At 42.4% G+C, this 24,645-nt stretch overlaps 1 protein-coding gene and 1 long non-coding RNA gene across 2 annotated transcripts in view; both read left to right on the top strand.

Annotated features, from left to right (window-relative positions):
• Positions 1-173: 173 nt before the first annotated feature.
• rragca (Ras-related GTP binding Ca) lies at positions 174-8,430 on the top strand. The gene is made up of 7 exons (XM_028426188.1): positions 174-551; positions 2,228-2,431; positions 3,103-3,302; positions 5,042-5,156; positions 5,888-6,030; positions 6,383-6,531; positions 6,721-8,430. Exons 1-7 carry the CDS (start codon positions 369-371, stop codon positions 6,873-6,875), a joined length of 1,149 nt encoding a protein of 382 aa, XP_028281989.1. The 5' UTR covers positions 174-368; the 3' UTR covers positions 6,876-8,430.
• A 6,197-nt stretch (positions 8,431-14,627) lies between these two features.
• The window catches only part of LOC114449010 (uncharacterized), an 81,404-nt gene continuing 71,386 nt past the window's right edge, over positions 14,628-24,645 (top strand). Inside the window, exons 1-2 of the long non-coding RNA XR_003671939.1 lie at positions 14,628-14,871; positions 23,477-23,640. This is a non-coding gene — a long non-coding RNA (uncharacterized LOC114449010). The remainder of the gene's footprint in view (positions 14,872-23,476; positions 23,641-24,645) is intronic.

The raw sequence follows: 24,645 nt of genomic DNA, 5'->3' as shown, positions 1-24,645 counted from the left end.
GTTGAAACTGTTTGCTTTGCATTTGGGTGATAGGTCACAAAACAAGTCTGAGTACTAGTCAGGTGACAGTGGCAAACCTCAGAAGAGTGACAGACTGTCTGGCCAATCCATTTTCGACATGCCTTCAGAGCAGCGAATCAGAACTAAGGGGCGGGGTCAACAGGCGAGTTTTTTTCAAGCAAGAGGAAATCCTAAGGAAATGTGTGGGATCACGCTCTGTGTTTCCAAGTAGCTTGGCCATTATTGACAAACTATTTTCATCGTGTGACGTTAGTTTGCGGTGCGTACCCGTCGTACGGAACAAACACGGGTGTGGTGACCGACTACTAAGGGGGGGAACCGGGGAACCGACCGACGTTTAGGTCAAAATGTCGATTCAGTACGAGGTAGAACAGCTGGCTGACAGCTACGGGGTTGCGGACTCGTTCCCCAAAGATTTCGGTTATGGTGAAGAAGAGGCCGACATCGAGGATAGCCCGGCGTCCTCCGACAGCAAACCGAGAATTCTGCTCATGGGTTTGAGGAGAAGTGGCAAATCCTCGATACAGAAGGTAGGGCAGCCTGTACACTGTTAGCCTTTCGTGGCGAGCGCCGCCTTCCTCTGCTTCAACGCCAGTCCACGGGACATTAGCCCAAACAGCTAGCTAGCTAGTTGGTTTGCTTAGCATGTTGCAAGTGATGATGGCTATCAACTAGAAAATTAAATGCCTGGCTATTGGGAGAGTGGGTGAATTGCAATTAAAGGCTAATGACCACTTAGCTGTCAGTGTTAGCTAACATGTGTGTAACTGCAGCAGTGAATTATTAACCAGCTGGACGCTCGGTGCATCCTCACTGATATGTGGACATGCAGCATGTGACTGTGTAGCTACAACATGATAAACGTATCTTAGTTCCACTCAGCTGTGATGCATAGAGCCTGTCTGATGTGTGGCTTTCACATGACAGCAACCCGACCACACCTTTCATTCTGCAAGTCATAACACTTTTAATCATGCAGCACATGCAGTTTGGTCAACATCCTCTTTTACTGTGCTCACCAGCTAGGGCCGGATTAACTAGTTAGCAGGTGAGGGCTAGGGTAAAAGAGAAGTTGGGCCCCTGTTAATCCTGACTAACTCCTCCTGTGGGGTGCTTATGTGCCCCTTTAGGGCCCGAGCATTTTGGTAGGAGAAAATCAAAACATAATCATTAAAAGTTTTGCATTCGCTCAACCAAAAGTAGTGTAGCTGTTCAAAAACAGCAGGACACCCTGATTTTAAAGTTGGTTTGTAGGTGTCTTTATTTGACTAACTACAACTTTTTCTATCGGTGGTCCTGTAACTAGGTATGTTCATAATATATTCTTCGAACCTGCCACTTCAGACTGGCACTGAGGTTAAATAATAGATTAAATGCATTCAGTGATATTGTATTATTTATGTGTAAAATCACGCTCAAGTATAGCGTGATTTGCCAAGAGCCTGTCTTACACACACAGCCTGGGGAAACAGAGGCAATAAACGACTAGCTATTTTCTGTGCTTGAAGTGTACTGCTTTAATCCACACACACCCTCGAGTCCAAGATTAATACTGCCCTATTAAGCCTCCAGTTTGGCCTGAAGAACATGTGATTTGGCTTTTTGCTGGTGCATCGGCCCCTGAACTCAGCAGCCTACACATTGATTGGAAGTCAGAAGCATGGCAAACGATGCTATATCATCAACCACTGAATCTCATTTTCTAAATCCCACAGTACTCATTATACAGGCACTCTGATTACCAGAAAACTACAGTTTCTTGTTACAGCTGAGGCTTTTTCTGTCTGTGGCTTACAGCTGAAGAAATGCTGAGTAGAGTGTGTGACATTAGATGAGTGAGTCTGCAGTGTTTGGTAATTTTTCCACTTGTTTGTACATGTGACATCCGGATGATGCCTCGGCTGTGGCGGCATACATCATAAAACTGTTGAAATGATCTGTTTAATGATAACAACAGTAATTTGGCTTTTTTTTGTTTTCAAATATTTAGTTGTATGTGAGCTATTTAAAATACACCCTGAAACGGATCAAATAACTTGGTCAATCTGAGCTTTTACCATCTTGAGAGTTCAGCCTGCAGTCCATACAATTCCTCCTGCATGACAGAAAATGTTGATTGATTGTCTTGTCTGTGGTATAACGTCAGTGTCCCCTGCATGAAGGCTGCATTTATTCTTCTAAAATATGATCACAATTCTAATTTCAGGTGGTGTTTCACAAAATGTCCCCCAATGAAACCTTGTTCCTGGAGAGCACCAACAAGATCTACAAGGACGACATCTCTAGCAGCTCCTTTGTCAACTTCCAGATCTGGGACTTTCCGGGCCAGGTCGACTTTTTTGACCCCACCTTTGACTACGAGATGATCTTCAGAGGAACTGGAGCTCTAATATTTGTCATTGATGCTCAGGTGATTTAAAGGAATATACTGAAGCACTCTCATACTATCATATATTAAAGTGGAGCATCAGACATAAAGAAAAACCTTTTGCACTTCTCACTGTTAATGTAAGCCAAAGCAGAATCCCATTTCAGCCCTTCCAGAATGAACTCTATGATGAACAGCCAGAGTGGCTCAGATAAAAGACAATTACATGCTGTGGCTTTTATGCCAGTGCTAGCACATGACTTTTAAGTGCTTTCAAGAAGTAATCTCAACTAAAACATAAGCCACAGCTGATGTGATTGCATAGTTTGTTTGTGCTCAAAGTACATCAGATTCAATTTGTTTTAGCAGCTGATTACAGAGGGTTATGAGAGGAGTGCTGTTTTCCTCCTGCTGTTTTGGAACGGTGCAGAGGTTCATTTCCTCATGCCTGGTTTCAAACTGATGAGAATGTACACCTCCATCTGCCCTCGAGCAGTTACTCATGATAGCTTTGGGCTCAGCTGACAGAGGAGTCTCTCCACTGTAATTCCTTTGACAGGAAGAGCAGCTTCACCCCATTTAATGGTAAAGCTGTTGAGGTAAATATAAATAGTGTTAATTGTTTTGTCTTCTTCTAACGAGTTCAGTAGAATTTAAGTTTCAAATATTTATTGTCTGAATAGTCTCTTAATGCGTCATTTTCCTTGTTGTAGGATGATTATGTGGAGGCTCTGGGCAGGCTGCACCTCACTGTGTCGCGGGCCTACAGGGTCAATCCAGAGATCAACTTTGAGGTGTTCATTCACAAAGTGGACGGATTATCAGATGATCACAAGATTGAAACCCAGAGAGACATCCATCAGAGAGCCAACGATGATCTGGCAGATGCTAGCTTAGAGAAGCTACATCTCAGGTACATGTTGTAGAATACCTTAGGTGTGCTTTTGTTTACCTGTATGTAAATCATGATTCTATCTTCTGCCAATTGGTGCCGATTCATAAAATACCCCATGGTTGTGCAGCATCAATGGAGCAATCACAAGATCTTGCATCAGTTCATCAAAAGCTTTCCCTCAAAGATGAATGAAGCAGAACAAAGATCAGCAGTAAAGTTTAAGCTCTCTTGGACAAAGAAAAGAACTTATCCCAATTCATGTTAAAGGATCAATAGTGAAAGCTTGTGTGATCCACCCAACTGATTGCAGTGTTGTATATCATCCAGTCAGCTTTTTGTCACAGAAGCCTGCCGGTAATGTTCAATGATTGTCAGCTTTAAGGACATTTATTTCATAATACTGAGCTGAGAAAACTGGGAAGAAAAAGAGTTTCTTTGCTAAATATGAGCACACACTGACACACTGCAGCAGAGAGATGGATCAACAGTCAGTGTCCAGTGAAGCTGCACGCTGCTACTACATTATGACTTACAACACATATCCGTTATACATGGGAAACACACACAAAGGTGCTATTGTTTTGCACCACAGAGTTATGCAAATCTTACAAAAACGCAGACACAGACCTCCAATTTTCAGTCCTTAACTTTAAAGTTGGACTTCACAACAATTTCTTGGGCCTTTACACACATGACCTTTTTTGGGCCAACATGGCTCATTCTGTTTTGTTTTTGTTTTTTCAGCAGCTGCAGTAGGAAATGTGTTTGTGAAACAGCAAAGGTTATTATTGATGCTGTTTACGTTCTGTGTTGAGTCTGCTAAATAGTCTGCATAGTCATAGAGTTCCTGTGAGATTCCTCTTTGTCCTCCTAATGAAGAAACTGCGAACAGCTTCAGGTCAGCAGAAATAAAGTTCACTTTTATTGGTTCAAGAATTTCTGAGGGAAGTACAGGCAGTCCTGCTGCAATATATAATCTGAACAAAGCACCATGAGTATCAAACTGAGGATTTTGAAGTGTTAGTTGCAGCTAACATAAATACAATTACATTTCTTAAAAGAATAAAAGCAGCACCAGTAAAAAATTAATTAATATACACTTTTTAATGTTTTAATTTTAATCACAACCTTTGCTCTGACACGCAGTGTAGAAAGTCTAAACGTGCTGTGTAGCACATTAAACAGTCTGTCCTGGCTCTGCAGCAGCTTTGCTGTAAGGTTGGCACATGCTGGACTGTTTTATGTGGGGTGAGATTGTTGTTTATTCCGGTTAGACAGCCCGAGCGGCTCTGGATATATAGTGTAGCCGTGAGGCCTTTTTTTTTTTTTTTTTTTTTTTTTTGCTCTCCGCCTGTGGCTCTCTGGTTCTTTCTTCCCTGTGATGTATTGTAGAGTTGATCCTTTGCCAAGTGTATGCAGACAGATCCATTTGGCTCAAACCACTCCTTCCTCAGACACTGACCTTTTATTTATGTATCACAGAAACCAAAGTCCATAAGTCATGTGCACCATTTTACAGCAGTCATTGGGAGATAGTTTTTGTGCCAAGTTAACATTTTGCTTTATCTTTGAACTTTTATGTCTAAATCACGCTTAATCACGCTTTCACCCAGAACTCCTTTTTGCAGCCTTGCATGTTTGTCATGTGATCTGGTGACTGCATCTGTTACCTGGTTTCATATGCATTTTGAGGAAGTGAGAAATGGTTCCTACAAGTAAACCATACATTCACTTCCCTTTTTGTCTGTCCCATTCAGCTTTTACTTGACGAGTATTTATGACCACTCCATCTTTGAGGCCTTCAGTAAAGTAGTGCAGAAACTCATCCCACAGCTCCCCACCCTGGAGAACCTCCTAAACATCTTCATTTCTGTAAGTAAACACCAACCAGTTCCTTGTGAATAAGCCTTTTACACGATGTGAGATGCTCCTGGCTCTAAACTCACATAATTATTAGTAGTTCCTCCAACGCTCCGGCCCTCCATGTTCCCTTGTTTGCATTGTATTCTGTGTATTTCTGTGGTCCTGTTGAGTCTTAGTGTGGATGTTATGTTTTATGATGAACATTTTGAAGTTTTTTTTTAATAATTACACCTGTAGCAGAAGCACAGTTGCTGTTGCTTGTGTGTGTGTCCACACCCCATATAAGAACAAGCAAACTGATCAAATGTGCCAAGAGGATTTTTGTCAAGCAACCTCCCATAGGTCAAGACACCATTTTACATTAACGGTGGTCGTCTATTGTTGAGAAAGTTAATGGAAACAAAACATGCAGGAAGGATGTCAGCCTTTCAGTCTTCCACAAAACCTCAGTGGGGAAACAAAAACAAACTTTGATGCTAACCGAATCAGAGCTCCCTTTTCTTTTATTCAGGATGTATATGTTTCCACCCACTACAGCTCTTCCTCAGGTGACGTCTAATTTAGACCTCACAACTGAATTAGTGAAAAAAACAACATACATATTATATTATTGGTTGTAGCTCTAATAGGATCTCAGTTGGAATGAATTTAGCCCAGGCTCACAGCCCTGCTCTAGGGTGTTAATATCAAGCATCCACTGTTTTCTAACACCCATTTTTTTCCCTTTTTGTCACTAACAGAATTCAGGGATCGAGAAGGCCTTTCTGTTTGATGTGGTCAGTAAGATCTACATCGCCACAGACAGCTCTCCTGTAGACATGCAGTCCTACGAACTGTGCTGCGATATGATTGATGTGGTTATCGACGTCTCCTGCATCTACGGGTGAGTTTGTACATTAGTAAAGTAGCAGAGAGGTCAGAGATTGATTAATGAGAGTGCTCTCTGCTGATAAACTTTTATAATAATGGATTTGAAAAAAATAAGAACATTGTCAATACTGTTTATAGTCGAATTTTTGAATTAACCTTCTGAATAAATCTGCATAATAAACACCAAAACATTAACTTCTGTAATTTCTTAATGTTGTAAGATGTAGAGTTCACCCATGTGTTGGTGCTTTCATTGAAGCATAACTTAATTTACGCATAATTAATGGACTCATAGACGAGCTGCAAATAATTTCCCATATCCCCCACCCCAAAAAAAAAAATGTTTTTGTGTTGTGCTGCACTAGTCTGAGGGAGGATGGCAGCGGCAGTGCCTATGATAAGGAGTCCATGGCCATCATCAAGCTTAACAACACCACTGTGCTGTACCTGAAAGAGGTCACCAAGTTCCTGGCCCTTGTCTGCATCCTGCGAGAGGAAAGCTTCGAGCGAAAAGGTGAGCTGTCAAATAAATCTGTGTGCAAATTGTGGTGGTTTAATTTCGCACATTTTTCAAGGCAATTACAATGGCAGGTGACATGACCTTCCCTGGTCTTGAATATAGTCGTGGACTCATCGACACGATTGATCAGATAATGTCAGACGTTTTTTTGATCAGTACTTTATTTGTTCTTTATCTTCACAGGATTAATAGACTACAACTTCCACTGTTTCCGGAAGGCCATCCATGAAGTATTTGAGGTCGGCGTTTCCACCCAGCGTCCAGTGGGCCCCAAGGCAGTGGGCTCGCCCTGCTCCAAGGCCGTCACACTCAACGGCACACCACGTAACACCGTCTAAACACTGATGCAAAATGAAAATAAAAAGATGCAAAAAGAGGGTAGAGGAAAGATAGAGAGGGGCCAGGGAGCTTGTAGAGAAGAGACTACTAAACTGAGGCTCACTGGTGCACAAGTCACAATCCCTTGCTCCCAGCACTCAATGCACTGAGAGATACCTCGAGCCAAGAGAGTGTGGGAGCAGCACTGGAGCACAGAGGAAAGGTAAGGCAAGGAAAATTCAGGTGAATGCAAAGCACTGTGTTGGCTGTGAGGAACTGGACCACTGTGGATCTGTCTCTGGATTTCTTAAAGCAGTCAAAGGCTGTGAGTTATCAGCTGCTGGTTCCTCTAAACAATGTGAGAAGGAAAAAAATAACCGTCGTCATAACCTCTGGATGTGGACAAACTGTGACATCAGCTTACAGCTTAGTGATGAACCCATCCCGACCACTTCTGTGCTGAAAAAGATGGTGGACTGCTCATCTTAATCCACAACTGTTCAGAGATGGCCTTATGTAGATAAAGCTTGACAAGAGCGCAAGCTTTCTCTCACCACCATTCACCTCACCCTACCTGAATGCTGCCCAAAACTCGCTTTTTGGTTTCACTCGTGAAGGGAAAACAAGGTTTTGTGAGCAGACTGAAAAGGGATTGTGCTGTTCATCTAGGTGTGTATGTTGGTATCTATGTCTGTATGAGTGAGTGTGTATGAAAGGTTCTGATCAGGTCGCAGACTGTGCTCCATGCCTGTGTTAGTGAAGGACTTTTACAGAAAGAGTTTATGTTCTACTTCTCAATAACAGCTGCTTAGCATAATTAAACTCTTCTCAATCAGCTAAAGTAACTTCCTGAGTGTGCTTTACTGAAATTCAGGTTTTATGATGGGATGTGTAAAGTGAGCTGTGTTGGGAAATTTACAAAATGGTCTTTGCAAAAGCACTGCCAAAATGATTATATGAATCGGAGCCAGTTAAATTTTGCCGTGATTAAAACTGCAGGAAAGTTAGGTTGAGGTGCAGGACAGAGAGTTTGAGATTGACTGCTATAAGATTTTCAAATTATATCATAAACTGGTTGCAAACGTGCATGCATTTCTACAAAGAGTTTTAGCCATACCCAAAATGAACCAATGTTAATTTAGTTTGATTCAGGAATCGCCAAAAAAAACAACTCATTCCAAGCATGCATACATCAGTGTGTTGTTAACTTGTCCTGTCCTCACTGCTGATTGTATTTAGAGGTAAGAGTGAAATTAAAATTGAGAGGAAAAAGACCAAACTTAATTCTTGCTAGTACAGTGACACATACAATGTTCATGCCTGTTTGTTGTATCTGGGATGAGACCAGTAGCTTGACCCAGGATTATGCTATCTAGATAACATTCCTGAGTGATCTTGGTTTCATTCAGCAAAGTTATCCAGCTTACCTGCTTCTTGAAACGGGCCCAAAAAAAAAAGATCAGAATCCTGAATATAAGTCACCACTTCATTGTTGCATATCACAACTGTGACGGATGATTGATTTCATGTATTGTGATGCTATACTGTGTGAAATAAATGAAGATTTGAATTTTACTTTTGTCTCTGTAGTATTTGGTTCAGCAGTAAGAAGCACGCTGTTGCTGATGTTCTGCAAAGCAAACACAAGATGGCACTGCAGGACTGCTTAAGTGCCACATAGATTTATTTGTGTGTGTGTGTGTGTGTGTTTTCAATCCTAGTAACCACTTCCATACTTGCATCAGCTGCTGAACTTGTATGGTGAATTATACAGCCTGTTGAAGTAAAAACGTCAGCACTGATTGTAGTGACACTGACAGTTTGAGCTTTGTTTGTTGAGTATAAAAGCACAATAGAAATTTGACCACTGTACTCGCTGTCCAAATTTATAAGTACGTTTTATCAATCCGAATGACCTTTGTTAATTTGGTTACAGTCTGTAGTGTTTTTCTGAAATGTTAATTGTCGTTTTTTTCAGTTGGCTGTTGTTCGGATTGCATTATACCAACTGAGAAGAGGTGGGGAAAGAAAATACCCCCTTCCTGGTTTAGTGCATATAAAAACAACTCTGTGAATAGCTTCGCCATGCAAGTTATTCACCAGTTAAGTTAAATAAGCCTCACAGCTACTGTCACGACCCATTATGTGGGGAGTAGGCGAGACAGCTAAACACCACTTCCACACAATTTAGATGCAATAAAACACTGACAGCTTTTTTATCCACTTCATTAAGCCAGTAATTTCTTATAAAAATCTCCCGCATTAATCCTGCCGATGGTTTCCCTGCGGTTCCTTAAGCTCTCCTCCAACCTTAGCTGCCTTGCTTTGATGCTTACTCAAATAGGCGCTAATTTGAAATAAATTATGCATCCGCATGTAGCCTACCCATGCCAAGGAATATAAAGTGTGACACTCTGAAAGATGGTGAATTAAAGCAAAGTGTGATACCTCAACGGGCTAATGGCAGATAGGTTAGGCCTGTCAACCTGATGGTTTGTTGATGTGCAAGTCATTTCATATTCAGAGAAGGGTCCGAGGTCATGTTTATGATGTTTTTGAAGGTCATTTGGGGCTGTTCTTGTCAGACCTCAGCCCATAATGAAGTCAATCAAATAGACATGTTAAAGTACTGTAATGTTTTTTGAGGTGAGATGAGAAAAATAAGATCCACTATAGATTTCATGCTGGGAAATGCAAGTGTCTCAGCAGCAGAAAAATGAGAAACTGAGTCAATCAGGGTTGTCCAGTAACCGGTAGGTTGGTGGTTCGATCCCAACTCCTCCCTAGTCACTGTTGTGTGTCCTTGGGCAAGACACTTTACCCGTATAGCCTCCAGTGTACTTACTGGTGTATGGTGCTCTTTGCTGGGCTGCCTTAAGCAATTTCCCCATTGTGGGACTAATAAAGGTTTCAAAAAAATATATATAATATACTTATTTGTGCCAATTGCCAAGAAAATCGTTTTTTTTAGTAAAAAAAATGGCACTTGGGTACACAATTGTCTGGCTGTTAAAGTGTCTGCGGTGTTAGCAGCTCAAATTACAGTTACAGTATAAAAAAAACAATGCATCTTATAGCATTGTTTACTGTTTTGACTTGATTGTTGATTCACCTAAAAAGTCAGCTCTAGTAACCCCAGGAAAGCTGATTAGAAACGTAAAAAATTCTCTTCAAGAATCACATCTAAACTACGCTGAATCAACTGCATCAATTCATGTCCACTTAATAACACAGTGACTTATTATCATCTGTAGATGGGGCTGTTGTCTGCTGTTTCAGCTCCTCTTTTGACAATCTTTCTGCTTCACAGTGCTGGCAACATGGAGATCAACATCACATCTATCTATCTATCTATCTATCTATTTACACACACATGGAAGTTTAGAAAGCAGCAGAGAGCAAGTTGCATGATGTACAACTGCAATTTAGCACTGCTGAAATTGCCATACTTTATCAACTTTAACACTGCTGTCCCATATTAAGGAGGCTTAACCAATAATGAAATAGAGCAAGCAGAACATACTTTTAGCCCGTGATGTCACGCTCACTTCCGCACGCCAGCCAGCCCCTTCATCTTAGATCTCTTAGTATCATTACAGCCGTGATATTGCTATTAGGGTCCTTAATGAAACTCAGTCAGCGGCTTTGCTATCTCTCATCTTTACATTTTATTAGCCGTGCTTATGAGAGATGAGGGGAGAATGACGTAACTAAGTAAGACATCTCAGATAGGTGTCAGATGTAGTACAGACTACATTTGTTATAATGCTGCTCCGGTGAGTGCAATTATGCAGCACAGACGAGGCAGGTTGGGGCTATTGGTGTACTACACAGAGGGGTCAGAAGCATGGGTAGCACTACTGCTTTTCTTATAAAGTTGCACACTGCATAAAATATTAGAAGTTGGATTGTAAGTGTGATGCATGAGTTAAACGTACAAATGCAAATACTGAGTAAAAAGCCCAAGGGTAAAGATATGTGTTCACAAAATGACATAACAGTGATGCACAATATTGAAATTTTGAAAACATTCCTGTTTTTTCTTTCTTTCTTATTTTGCTGATTGCTAATGCCTGCCTCTATACTGTATGTCTGTGGTTTTACATAGAGAGAGCATCATTCCTGCCTAGTGGAATAAACATAATTACATGGATAAGTAAAGATTTGTTGCGTCAATGAAGTGCAATTTGGCTTCGTGATGTCGTTTTTGATGTGAGTATGCCTCAGTGTCAACTTATCTGCTTGCTTAAACAATCAAAAAAAGGAACTTTTTTGTGATATTATGGTGTCAGAACAAATAATTTGTCCTACTAACATACTGCTTTATGGTTTCTCTTAGAACCTGCCATTAGGTTTTTACATATCTTCAGTTTGCAGTGGTAAAATGAGCTGGATAGGGACAAGAGAGGAGGGGAAAACGATAACGAAAGTGGGAGTTAGAGGAAGGGACAGCCGTCTCCTGTATTTTCTGGTCAGGCAGCAGAGCGTGGAGCGAAGAGGCCAGCAGGCCAGCAGCCAGCTAATGGGGACCAGCAGTGAGCAGAGGCCGGGGACAGCGCTGACAAAAGGAGCAGCGACAGATGCCATTATCTCAGCCTCATGCAGATACAATGGAGCTGGACAACACAGGCCCTGACACTGACAGACGTCCACGTCTGTGTGTGTCTGTGTGTGTCTGTGTGTGTCTCTGTTTGTGTGTGTGTGTAGGGCCTGGGTGGGCTGAGAGAAGGAGCATGTGTGTGAGGTTAATGGAACACGATAGAGGAGAAGTGGATTACCGTGGTGACTACAATTTCTTGGTAACACTCTGAGCTCCACTGCACCTTTGCTGCATGCGTGCGCGTATGCAATTCACGTGTGTATTTGAGTATAGCCTACGACCTCGTTTTGTTACAGCAAGACAGCCGGATCAGTCACCCATCACTTACTTAGAATTCAGGGGCATCGTAAAAAAGCACATCACATTTAGTTCCAAATTTCTCTGGGTGCTCCTCTTAGACTTAGATTATGCAGCGTTCACTCCAACCAAGGATGTTCTGGTCATTTGGACAACCAAAAAACGTGTCAGGGTGGGGTTTCTTTCTTTTCTTTTTTTATTTTTGGAAAGGGAGGGGTGCAAGAAGGGGGATTTGGTGACGCTTTTAGCAGGATTGGCAAAAAGCAGAGTAGGGCTGTTAAGCAGCAGTTTTTGGGAGGGATAAGAAATGTGAGCTTTAACCAGTGTAGTGCGGTGACATGGGACAGCGTTATTGACTGTGGCGGTGCATGCTGACAGTGGATTGTCAGCCCCTGCAGTCATTTGCCAGACTGAACGAATGCAAGGATCAGAGTTCTTGGAGCTTAGAGAGAGAGAGAGAGGGAGAGAGGGAGAGAGGGAGAAGATAAAGTGAGGAAGAGAGGGATAGCATGAAACACACACACACACACAGCACAGACTGGCATCCATACAAGTGTTTGAATATACACATAACACACACAGAGAGCTGTGGATGCCCCGCTGAGTGTCTGACACTGATGCTGGCAGACTAATCAGGGTACTCTCGCTCTCTTGCTCTCTCTCTCTCCATCTTCCTCACTTGCTCATTAGTGTTAGAGAAGAAACCAGACAGTTGTGACGTTGTGGTGACGTTTTGTCTTGCTGTTGTACCTGTATTAAGTGTATTAGGAGTCCTAGTTTTTATAGTGCCCAGAACAGGTTGATGACCTACTTCTGTTTTTGGTTGGTCATAAAGACTCACTGCTTTCAAAGATCTACACACATAAAGAGCTGTGGCAGGGATTTAAAATCTGGTCTCTAATAGACAACACCATAGGTAGGATTGGAGAAAGATGGTGGTGATACATGGTTGAAATGTATGCACACACAACGATGGTTTCTTCCACAGTGAGTACAAGTAGGAAAATGGCCCTGTGCAGCACCAGCAATAGACACGGATACCAAAATGAACAGAAGGCATACCTTTATGAACATCAAGGAATCAGTGGACGTTGCAGGGGGCAGATGATCAAAGAAACAAGATGTCAGAGTGTGGAGGTGGCTGAGAGAGACAGAGTGACAGGTCAGAGGATTATATTTGTCTTTGGACTATGTGAGCACACTTATGTCAGAAAAAAAACTTTGGAAACTTGTAATTTCTGACTTTCCTCCCACTTTCCCTAACTTCCTTCTTCCCTTACCTGCTTCCTCCTTCCTTTCTGGCAGTCTTGCTAATGACCCCACTGTCTGCCCTGGCAGTTTCTCATAACACCGACCAGGAGTATGGGTATTTTTAAACTCTCTCTCGCTCCCTCACACACACACACACACACATATATACGCTTGCATACATAGCCTGAGTTACTATTCAGTAGACCTGTTTGGGATCCTGTGCTGAGGTCCAGATTGAAAATGTGATGTGTGCTAATGCATTCAGAAGAGGTGAGACTGGTCCTTTCCTTTTTTGTAAGCCAACAGTGGGAACACCAACACCAATACGGTGAGCTAGAAAGGCGAGCACATTATAGTGGCTGAGTAATGAGAACCACAGAGCTCCAAGTCATTCCCACACACACACACACACACACACACTAATACAGGCTGGTGTGTGAAGCATCGCAAGACTCCAGCAGAGTACTACCAGTGCTATGCTCTCCTGATGGTGATGCTGTGTGAAGTGCAGAGCTGTTCGACACAGACTCCAGCTGCTGCTGCCCCGTATTCAAATGGCGCCACAAGACACCAGCACGCCGTCTCCTGGTTCTTATTAGACTCAGCCTCTCACTCTTTTTGTCTCTGCCTGCGGAACCTCTCAACTTATCTACACCCGTGGCATCCCACTTTTACTTTGCTTCCCCGCTCTTTACTTCTTTTCTCTACTTGTCATGTGTGCTTTGCTCTTGTGACTGTTAGGCATCAATTTGTGGTACATCACAAGATGAGTAAAAGAAGATTCATGCAGAGAGAAGAAAGAAGTCTTAAACTATTGGCTGGCTGCCAACAAAGCGACATCATGAAAATATTAGAGTTTTATTTTGCATTTCTTTTTTCTGTGACTCAAAGGTTTACAACAGGTTGTGTTGTAAATGCTAAAAATGCTCCATGTGAGTGGGTGTAAACATTTCTTGCATCCTCTGCTCCACACAAACAATGAGTCGGCTGTATTGTATGAAGTGCAGAGGCATGATGGATATGTCACCTTTAGATTAAATCAATGCACCTTGCATCGCTTTAATCTAAAGGTCAGAGAAAAAGGAGGTTTATGATTTAGATGTAATGGGGAAGGCAAACATGGTCACACACATTAAGTTAGTCTGAGAATATAAATATATAAATAAGACATGCACAGCATTGTAGGATTGGCATAGACCAAATACACAATAATACAATAATTCAGCTTATCCTGAATTTAAAAAGAGTGGTTGGCATTTTATTTTCTGTATTTAGAAGCTGAACAAATTTTAAATTAGACTGATAAAAAACATCAACTAATTCTATTTATTTTATTCTTATTTTTAAAGCCAAAAGTTTGGTTGGTCTATAATAATAATAATAATAATAATAATAATAATAATAATAATAATAATAATAATAATAATTCATTTCGTGATATTAACGTTTTTACCTTGTTTCAAATTTCGCAAGTTAGTTAGTACAATTTATTGGTTATTATTTACCGTTTAATTTGAATTGTGGGCAGAAATACGATCAAATATTTGCTTTTATTTTGAAAAACAGAAATGATCCACCAATCGTCCGCCATCTTGGATGTTGCGCAGCCGCAGTTACTCTGCACGCTAACAGGTGTGTTGGAGTAAAAGTTTGTCGTTTGTTGATTCAGTAGTTGTTTAAAAACTCGGTTATTTACCATGAAATATTTATTCAGTCGCTAAATAACCACTTGACCGACTACGCAGGACAGAGGACGTAAGGTGTCCTGCTGTTTACAAATATTGTTAAATATAGTTACCTGGTCTACAACTGGTGGCTGAAAACCCAGCGAACTCGTCCGAGCTGCGGCTGAAAAGCTTCAACAACCGGTGAGTTTTTTTAATTTTCCTTTTTTTGTCGGTGCTTTAATTTGAGATAAATTACATGTTAGCTTCACCAGCAGGCTGCAGCGAGTTATGCTTCTCTCTTTAATGTTTTTTTTCAAATAACCAAGCTCTATGTTTACAACGTGGGACTAATTTACTTTTTGAAGTGGCCTTTTGCAAAAGTGTTAGCTAATTCATTTGATTGCTCTTGTGTTGCTTGTTTGTTTGTTGTTGGGATGAAGCAGCTCAAGTTTGTGTGTAATTTGATCATCCTCATTCTTGTGCTGCTGATTTGTGACAATAACAGTGATTTAATTTATCTTACACTTGCTGTTCTTGATGTAACGCCCTCAGTCACCCTGCAGGAAATGTTTAATAGTTCACAGGTGGAAAAACCAAGACTGTAACCCTCTGTCCATCTCTGGCTTTGGTGCTGCTGTGTTCATTTTATTCACTGAGGGAACGAGGGCCACCAGGACATGCTAAGCGTGCTGGGGAAGCTTCCTGGACTTCTCATAGCTGCACAACACAGTGATGAGGTGTATTTAGACTCCTCTGCAGCCTGACTGTCTCTCTGTCTCTCTCTCGCTCCCTTTCCCAGTCCCTTGGTATCTTTTCTCAGACTCGCATGTATGTATGAACACAAGCCAGAGCACCTAAACTTGCACACACATACTCTCTCACACTCACACACACACAGCAGGAGTGGGGCCTTCAGCTCCTGGGTGTTTTGCGGGTTGGATTCACACCGATGCTTTCTCTGACTGCACTATTGTTATTTAAATGTGGGAGGGCGATCAGCAGCAAGCATTAATGGCATCCTCAGCACTGCGGATACAGCACGAGACGCACACACACACACAAAAGCATACACATAGACGTGCACACGTGCGAGACACACACTTTCACGCAAGCCTTGTGGATGCACCTTGAGGGCCATATGAATAACAAATACCTCTGCCATCTGCAATACCACAGAGTATTTTCAACCATTTCGGCACATTAGTCAGCAGTCCTTTGACTTAGGCTCTCCACGCACTACTAGGTGTATTAGCGACGCTTTCCCCCACTAAGATACACTGCTCCTAAGAGTGCAGTGTGAAGAGAAGTTTGTTTTCTAAGATTAAACTTTACGTCACTGCTGATCTGACCTTGTCCTTTTGAGTTTGATGTAGTGGGAGGTGCTTGAGTCATTTGCTGCGGCGATGTTTTGTTCTGTCAAGGGCAATCTGAGCCTAGTTGGAATACCTGTGGTGATGGTATCGTTTTAAACTGGTGAAACCCCCCCCCCCAACCTCCACAACACTACCAGACCAAATGGGATTAGACAGGCACCCCTGGCCATTAACACTTGATCCTTACCTGATTTCTTTCTCCCGAGGAAAACCATGGCTGAAATAGTTGGACATGTTGCTTTTCGATCCCACGACAAATTTGTAGATAAAGACGTTATTTCAACTCAAATGTGTGGTCAAATGATGCAGTGAAATAACCAGGTAAAATGCAGCTGTTGTGTTTTTTATAAAGGTATTCGTATTTGATTAGATCTTTTGTACTTAAATGATTTAATTTGTGCTGACAGTGTTGCAGCGTGGGTTTATAAGAATCATTCACAGAGAAAATGGGGCACAGTGTAAGAGTTTTTTCAAGGACCTGTGTCCAGTATTAGATCAGATCATCATTGTTTTGAGAGTATAGAGTATGTTTTGTTTTATTTTGCCCTTGAAAGGGATGATTAAGAAATCAATATTAAACACATCTTTGAAGTCAAGAAGCCAGTGTAAACTCTAGGGAATTTCAGAGCATATTTAAATATTTCTCATCACTGATATTTAGGCAGTTCTTAATATTTACAGCTTTCCATGGATTGTGCCTTTCATTCATGTGTAATTAAATAAACGCTGATAATTAGTTGCTTAGATCCAGACTACAGAGTGATCACTGCAATTTCTCAAAAACAAATGAGTGATATAAAAAAGGCCATATTAGGATACTACATGTTAGAAACTAGTTTTTGTCAAATTGATACTGAGTGTATCTCTGAGTTTGTGCACAAAGCTCTGCATAGTTTGGTTATTTTCTGTCTTGCATTGGTGTTTATCTGTGTCTGTGTTTAAATGATTTTTGTTGGAACAAGCACAAATATGTGTATTAGTGCTGTGTGTGTGCGGGAGTGCATTTGTGTGCGTCTAAGTGTGTGTTGCAGAGTGTTGTCAGAAGTGATCCTATTTTCATTACTCACTGGCTCAAAGAAGGAGGTGAGGCTCTGGGTTGCAGCAGTGATAAATGCATTACCCCAATAAACCCTGTCTCCACTGAGGTGCTGAATGCTGACACACACACACACACAGGAAGGTAGAGGAAAGGAGGTGGTGACAGACAGAGAGAGGGATGTATAGATAGAAGGAGTAAAGAGACAATCAGATAGGAAGAAAAAAACAGGGTGACAGTTAGGGGTAGATGAAAAAGAGGAGACGGAGGAAGAGAAAGGGGGGAAAAACAACTGAGATTGGAATACAGGGGAAAAGTGACAGGTGCCAAGGAAAAGAGAGCGACAGGAAAGAGAGGAGGTGGAGGTAAGGATGCAGCCAGAGAAGAAGGAGGACCTGGTGGGTGCAGGGAAGCAGAAGGTTAGGGGTACAGGGCATTAAAGCTGTATGCAGAGCAGGACTGTGGGGCTTGCAAGGGCTTGTGGGGGCAGAGGTGTGTGTGGATGGATGGAGTGTGTGTGTGAGAGAGAGAGAGGTACAGATGAAGTGATGGGAGGGTGGTGAAGGATCAGTGGTGTCCAGCTAGCCCCTTCCTCAGCCCCTCATTAGAGACGCGCAGGTCTGTTGTGAATAGTAATCCTGGAGGAGAGTGGAGGGAGAACATGTGGTGGCTGCTTTAAGTTTTCCTTTTTCCCCTTAACTGTGATAAAATAACCTATGTGATCCAATCAAAATAAAGCTTACATTGCAGAACAGAAATATTCAAACACAAGCTTTTAAAAGGTCTTTTTTTTAACTTGAGCAACCTAAATTTGCATCTTTGATATATATATTGTGAATAATTCAAAATATCTTGACCATCATTTTGTATACTTTTAAAAATAAAGCCAGCTTATTCAAAACTTGGGGTTTGAACAAAGTTTGGGAGCATGTCATAAGAACCTCTTAGCTTGTAATGAGTACACCTTAGTCATATCATTCATGTTTGTGCTTATTTAAATCTAGATGAAATGACCAGAAAGCACTCCTGTGTGAATTGTATGTTAATGATATTAGTGTAGCCTCATGTCTGGTATGTGTTTGCCTCTTCTTGTCTGTGACTTAACATGTGTCTGTGGGCATACTGCAGTATGAATATATGTTTACATACTGTGTATAAAATGTCTTCACCTCAGTGTATGCATAATGATGTGAAGTAGGTGGGTGTACACACACACAATTGGTGTGTGTGTGTGTGTGTGTGGGTATGGTATGAGAATATTAAGGTGTCTATCCAGTGCTTTTTTTCATTAATGGCTGTGTGTGTGTGTGTGTGTGTGTGTGTGTGTGTGTGTGTGTGTGTGTGTGTGTGCACGCTCATACTCCTAATCACCAACTTCCTCACTTGCTCTCTCCATCACTTTCTGTCTCTCTCTTATTTGCCTCCAACCCCTACTACCTTTGGTAATGAGGTGATGGTAGGAGTGGATCAGAACCCTTAACTTAGTGGACCGGCCCCATCCTCAGTGACAACTACATGCGGGTCAGGCCTCCCTCATTAGCCACCATCACAGGCAAAGCAGCAGTGTGCAAATTGAAAACATGAAGTTCACCGAGTCAAATCAGAACCTCAGCAAAGACCTGCCGAGTCCGAGCTTGAAAAAGTCATGAAGGAAACAGCTTAGCTTCTTCTTTTAATGTCTTGCAGATCTTGAGAAATTGAAGGAGTTGGACATCATCTGTTGTGTGAGGGTCAGAGGGGGGGGGGTGAGAGTCTGAGCAGGGTGGAGGGCAGAATACAATTAAAAGGGAGCAGAGAGTCAAGGGGACTGACCTGGTGATGTGAGAGGAGAGGAGGGGAGACGGGGCAGTTCTGAGTGCACGTGCACCACATAATGAAAGGTTGAACTTTTTGTGGCCAGGGTGGCATACCAAATCAACTCACCCTGGGAGTGTTGAGAGAAGTGGGGGAATGGGGGTGAGAGAGAGCACAGGCGGCAGCATGAGGAAGGGAGGAAGGAGGAATGGAAACATCAGGTGACCTGAATGCAAGAGCTGAAGGAGAGGTAGACACTTTAACGAGGGACAAGGGAGACAGAGAGGGACTGAACATGGGAGGGACAGGCCAACTCACTGAATGAGTGGAGAGGAGGAGGATGGAGAAGGAGGGGGGAGTGAGAAGAGACAGAGAGTGAGAGGCCCCCGCTACATGGCTGCCACGGGGGCCTGAGTGACAGAAATTAATAATTAGTGACAATGATTGACAGCGCTCCCTCCATCTGCGGCTCTCCGCCGCCTCGCAACGCCTGCCTCCGCCAGCGACCGCGGGCACAATGAGCTCCAGAGGGATTGTGGGAGACGCACTTGATTGACAACTGCCTCCTGGAGAGACAAGGGGGGTGGAGGGGTGGGCTGAGGCAGAGGAGAGAAAGGAGAGAGTGAAAGAAACGAGGGTTGGTTTATGAGAGGGAGTGATGGAGGCAAGAGGTGGGTGACAGGGGGCAAAGGGGGACAAAACAAGAGAGGGGGGTTGGGAGTTCAGGATGGTGGTCAGAGATTTTTTTCCCCGTCGTATATTGAGGAAGGAATTGCTACAATCAGCTCCTGTATGTTTCTATGTTCTCTCTTCCATTACCAGCCCCACTTTGCTCGTCAGACCTCGGGTTGCTCATCTTGCCCTTCCTACCAGCACTTCCACACTAGTGTATAGCACCAAAGGAAAGGGATAAATAAAGGGGAGAAAATGAGAACGGGGGTTTGACGTCCTGGATTTCTGGGTGAGGGGGGCGAATAGCCTGTAAATAGTCATCAGCAGAGTATTTGTCACTCTCTCCACCCCTGTCTTGTTTCTCTTTTCCACCCTCCATCCTTCTCCACCTTGCCATCACTCCTGCTAGCCCTCCTACTGAATTTCTCTTTACTGTCAGCTGTGACACCATGAAGTGTCTTGAGTTTGCTATACGTCGTGTCTTTCTCTGGATGTGAAAATGCATCCATGTAGGGATAAAATCTTGTATAACGATGCACAAACCTCATGACATGAAGCCACAGAAGGATGTCATCTCTCTGACTCAGTTTTTTTACAGTTTTTTCTATCTTAGCTTCGCTGTCTCTTTTTGTCACTGCTCTGTTTTTTCCATTTGATTCTCTTTTGATCCCCTTTTTCATCGACATCCCTCTGGTGTACCCATTTCTTCATCCTTCTCCTTTCCATGCCAGGCCTGTTTCAGTCTGCCATGACATGGCCTGAGCTAATGTGCTCCAGTACGGCTTAATCGCTGCATGGGTCTCCAAGGCTTACTGCTACACACTGTAACAAAGTACACTATTTACCTCAGGGCCACACAGAGAATAGGCTTGCACAGAACACAGTGGAATCCAGTGGGAATCGGTTTCACATCACAACACATTATTGATTTTTTTTGTTCCCCCAAAACAGACACGTTTTTCATTGTTGCCTGAACCCAGCCTCCTATCACTCTGTTCCTTACAGAGGTGGGGAGGGAGCTCAGGATTAAGGTCATGGCCTAGAGGTAAATGCTGTAATGTGTCTTTTTTTTAACACCAGAACTATCTGTTTGCTGGGTTAATGGTTGAATTTATTGTTGCTAAACCCATCAATTGTTAGCTTAAGTAATGGTGAAATGGAAAGTTTTTCATGCAGTTTGCACAAATTATACATGACATAATTTTCTAAAAAGGGAAAAACAATACTAGTGGTTACTTACGAAACATCTCCAAATAACTCCCAGATTTAAGAAAAGCAGCCGATCATATCCTATAGTGTCTGATTTGGTTGTTTGCTTAGTAAATTATTTTAATATTTGTGTGATATGTTTCATGTTATAATGAAGTTCATTTAATGTATGTAACTGTTATTGACCGAGTTGCTTTCCTTTACACATTTGTTGAATGCAATTAAATGCCCTTGAAGGCCTACATATTTTGCTCCTGTATGTCTGCTCCAGCAAAGGCTTGTACACTCTCTCTCTCTCTCTCTCTCTCTCAAAACAGACGGCACAGAACACGTGGGTTTGACAGCTGGTAACTGCAGGGCCCAGCAGGTGCACTGTGCGTGTATGTGTGGGAGTGTGTGTGTTTGGCCCCAGAGGGCCCCTGACTCATGGCCAGAGAGGCAGGCGGAGGTGTGTATGTGTTGGTTTATATGTATATGGTCTGGGGTTGTGGGGTCTGGCTGACTGACTAGCCTGGAGTTGACTTCACTTCAGCTCCAGTGATTGATTGCAATAGGCCTGGACATGGGGCGATGTAGTGCCTGTGGTCACTACCTTTGACTACCTTCATTACATCAATATTCCTCTCTTGCTCCTCTTTCCTGTTTTGTTTTTGTTATTTGTTTGTGCTTGTGGCCTTTGACTGAACTTTGAAGAGTTTATTATGGTAATCAGCACTGATCTAGGAACTGTTCAAGGCTTTGTGAAATGGATCATTGCTGAATTTCAGGAATGACTTGACTTGAATGTCCTGCGCACAGGAAATGTAGAAGCTTTAGTGCACACTGAATACTATTTATTTGTCTGTGTCCGTCTTTATTTCTCTACACCGGAAGCAGCTTGTTCTTGGTCAGTATGTGGTTTGAAGGGGTGTACATACCAGCCTGCCTGCCGCTGGCTATGGTGCCATCTTGAAAGGTGCCGCGGCACACACACCTGGCCCGCCGGCTGCCTCTTTGGTCTGCCTCACCTTTTGTCAGCACCATGTTAATGAAGGCCCTGTCAGTGTCCACTGCTCTCACCGGGGCGCCTTTTAATGAGTTCGCTATTTGATCACTATAGACACCCGGCATGAACCATGGTCGTTTTTTTTTTTTTTTTTTTTTTTTGTTTTTTTTATAATCCTGCATGGATGATGCTGCTTTACTCTTGTACATGTATGAATGTTCAGAAAGGTGTGTGGGTGTGTGTGGGCTAAAGGAGAGGGAGAGAAGAAGGAGGGGGCTGGTCAGCTGATTAGCACTAGTTTATGATAAAAAGGGGAGGCTGTCTTTAAAAAAACAGGGAGGGGGGAAAGAAAATTATTATTTTTATTCCCTCCTCCCTCAGTACCCAAGTGAGTCGTGGCTCTCTCTTTTCAGGGGTAGATGAAAGCAGCTGGGCGCAGGGCTTCCAACAAAAAGTGCCAAGCGATCACAAACAAACCTTCAGATGAATCACATCAAAGGCGCTGCCCCAATTGTTAGCCCTCTCGTATCTGCGGAAAATTGGCTCATTAAGGGCAAAAAATGACATTGTTTACATTAGCCCAGGCCCTGATTAGTCCTAGCCATGTTTGTTGTGTTGCTCTGCTGTCCGCTTACCAACAGACCACTTCAGCCGCTCTGCACAATCGCTCCTTTGAAGGCTTTCTTTCTATGGAAAAAAGGAGATAGAAAGAGTGAGGACAACAACAACAAAAAGAAATGGAAAAACAGAGTGGAAAAAAAATACACCCCAACACACACACACACACACAAACGCATACAATTGTGGTTTCAGACCCACACAAATCGACATGATAGCTGGTCTTTTCTCTCTCTGTACCTCTCTACTCTCCTCTGCTTATTGGCTTTTCTCTCTTTAGGACTAATTAGGTTGCTTGTGGAAATAAAGGTGATAGGAGAGGACAGTTGGGCCAATGATGAGTCTGTTTGTGCTGTAATTGCACTGATAAAGAGGATAGTGTTGTTGGTGACAAAGAGAAGAAAAGAAAGAGCTTGACAATGAAAGAGCCTAGGGCTCTCCTTTGCGCCGATGGCCTCATGTCTCTGAAAAAAACACGCTTTGTGGAGCGAAGCTTTTGTAAACTGGATGATTTGTAATCTGTAGAAAGTGCCATGTGTTTTAGACAGGTGTGCGTGTGTTTGATCTCATAGATCTAAGGTGTTAAGGTCCTTGTATGATCTCATATCACACTTGAAAATGTTTTTTGGGCTCTATTTAAAAACATTATGTTGTGTTTTAAATGTGCTATAAGTGACTTGACCCATAAATGACAAAATACCGTTTAGTCCTTCCACAGATTTGCAGACAGCAGATACATAGGGGATACAACAGTACTGTGTCTTACTGCATACTTTCAATGATGCAAAAACACATAAATATATATACAATATTCACCTCAATTAATTAAATTAAATCCAGAATTGTCATTTCTATGAATTTCATTGAAAGATTGACTTTGCAGCCTTTTTCACCAAGCTCCCTTGCATTTGAAACATTTGACCTATTAAAATTCTAAGGGGGACATTTTATCCATTTCAGCCTGGTCTGGCAGTGCTGAGAGAACAAGATATTGCATGACAAAAAAAACTTGTAGTAAAACTTGGAAGTTATGGGTGAGCAGGTCAAGTTGCGTCGCTAACGACAGCCACCGACCCCAAGCTTGCCCTGTGTTACCCTTCACCTTCCTCTGCTCCCCAGGCCGCCTCACCTTTGCCCTAGGAGAGAAATGGAGTCTGCGGTGGAAGCGAGGGAGGGATTGAGGAAAGGATGGAGAAGACCTCCCCCTCAACATAATGATAACCACAGAGATCTGGCCACAGTCCCACACTGGCCCCTGGACACTCAGCCCCCCCGGCCCCCAGGTCAGCCCAGCACATTAAACCTGCTCTCTCCTCCTGAACTCTCTGACTCTGCATTTACATACACTTTACTTTTTTCTTTTAGTTTCTCTCTTTTTTTCTTGTCTCCCTTTCTTCATGTTTCCCCTTACTACTTATTTTCTTTCCTGCCTCTTCCAGAACTCCTCCCTTTCTCCTCTTTGTCTTTTGCATTTCATCTGTACCATCCAGGTGCTGTGTATGTATGTGTGTAATAATTACCATTTAGAATACTAGCAGATCTCTGAGGGAGGGAGCTCAGGTTTGCCAACACTGAAGCATTGTGGGAGCTGTTTGGTTTGTGTTTAGGTGCCCTTGGTGTGCTGTGCTAAGGAATCAGAATTTCCTTGACTTCTGACCGCCATTGTCCCATGGGGGGTAGCATGGAGGGGAAAAAAGGGCACAGACTGACTTCCATTTGCCATTTAAGGACCCATATGGAAAATATAAATTGGTAGCAGCAGGAAAGACTGAAACTATTGGCATTCCGGGCATCCAGCATTTGAATTCATGAGGTTGTGTTGTGTGTCTGCCCACTTCTCGATTGGAATATTTAAGAATGTGTCACACAAGGAAAGATAGATAGAGATGTCGACAGTGCTTGCCTCTTTCATTGTTTTCTGTCCCAGTGTCTTTTTTTGATTTTTACTACATTTCTTGGTAATATGTGATACATAATCAGAATGAATGTTGACAGCTACTGTGACTGATTGATTTAGGATCAACATTGTATTTTCTCTATTTACAAATTGGAGAAAAGCTTATGCATCCAAAATCTAGTTTGTGTTTGCATATTTTTATTGGCGCGTGCCATCATCCAGTCCAAGTTACACAAAGCTTAATATTTAATGATAAAGGCATTCATCTTAAATCAACATAACTGGAACAGTTGAGTCAGTAGTCTGTAGCAATCAGACCAGGAGGAAGTCTTGAATTTTTTAACAGTATTTAGTTAGCTTAATGTGTACACACTTGTCTTCAGAACTCTTT

The sequence above is a fragment of the Parambassis ranga genome, chromosome 16 (genome assembly GCF_900634625.1).
Source record: "Parambassis ranga chromosome 16, fParRan2.1, whole genome shotgun sequence".
In the NCBI taxonomy this organism is placed as follows: domain Eukaryota; kingdom Metazoa; phylum Chordata; class Actinopteri; family Ambassidae; genus Parambassis; species Parambassis ranga.
This window is presented reverse-complemented; position numbering and strand designations above follow the sequence as displayed.

Bases quoted from the DNA above. Each gene is read 5' to 3' on its own strand.
- rragca (XM_028426188.1), top strand. From the start codon at position 369: ATGTCGATTCAGTACGAGGTAGAACAGCTGGCTGACAGCTACGGGGTT. The intron at 5,157-5,887 runs GTAAGTAAACAC...TGTCACTAACAG, and splicing joins TCCTAAACATCTTCATTTCT to AATTCAGGGATCGAGAAGGC. The intron at 6,532-6,720 runs GTGAGCTGTCAA...TTATCTTCACAG, and splicing joins GGAAAGCTTCGAGCGAAAAG to GATTAATAGACTACAACTTC.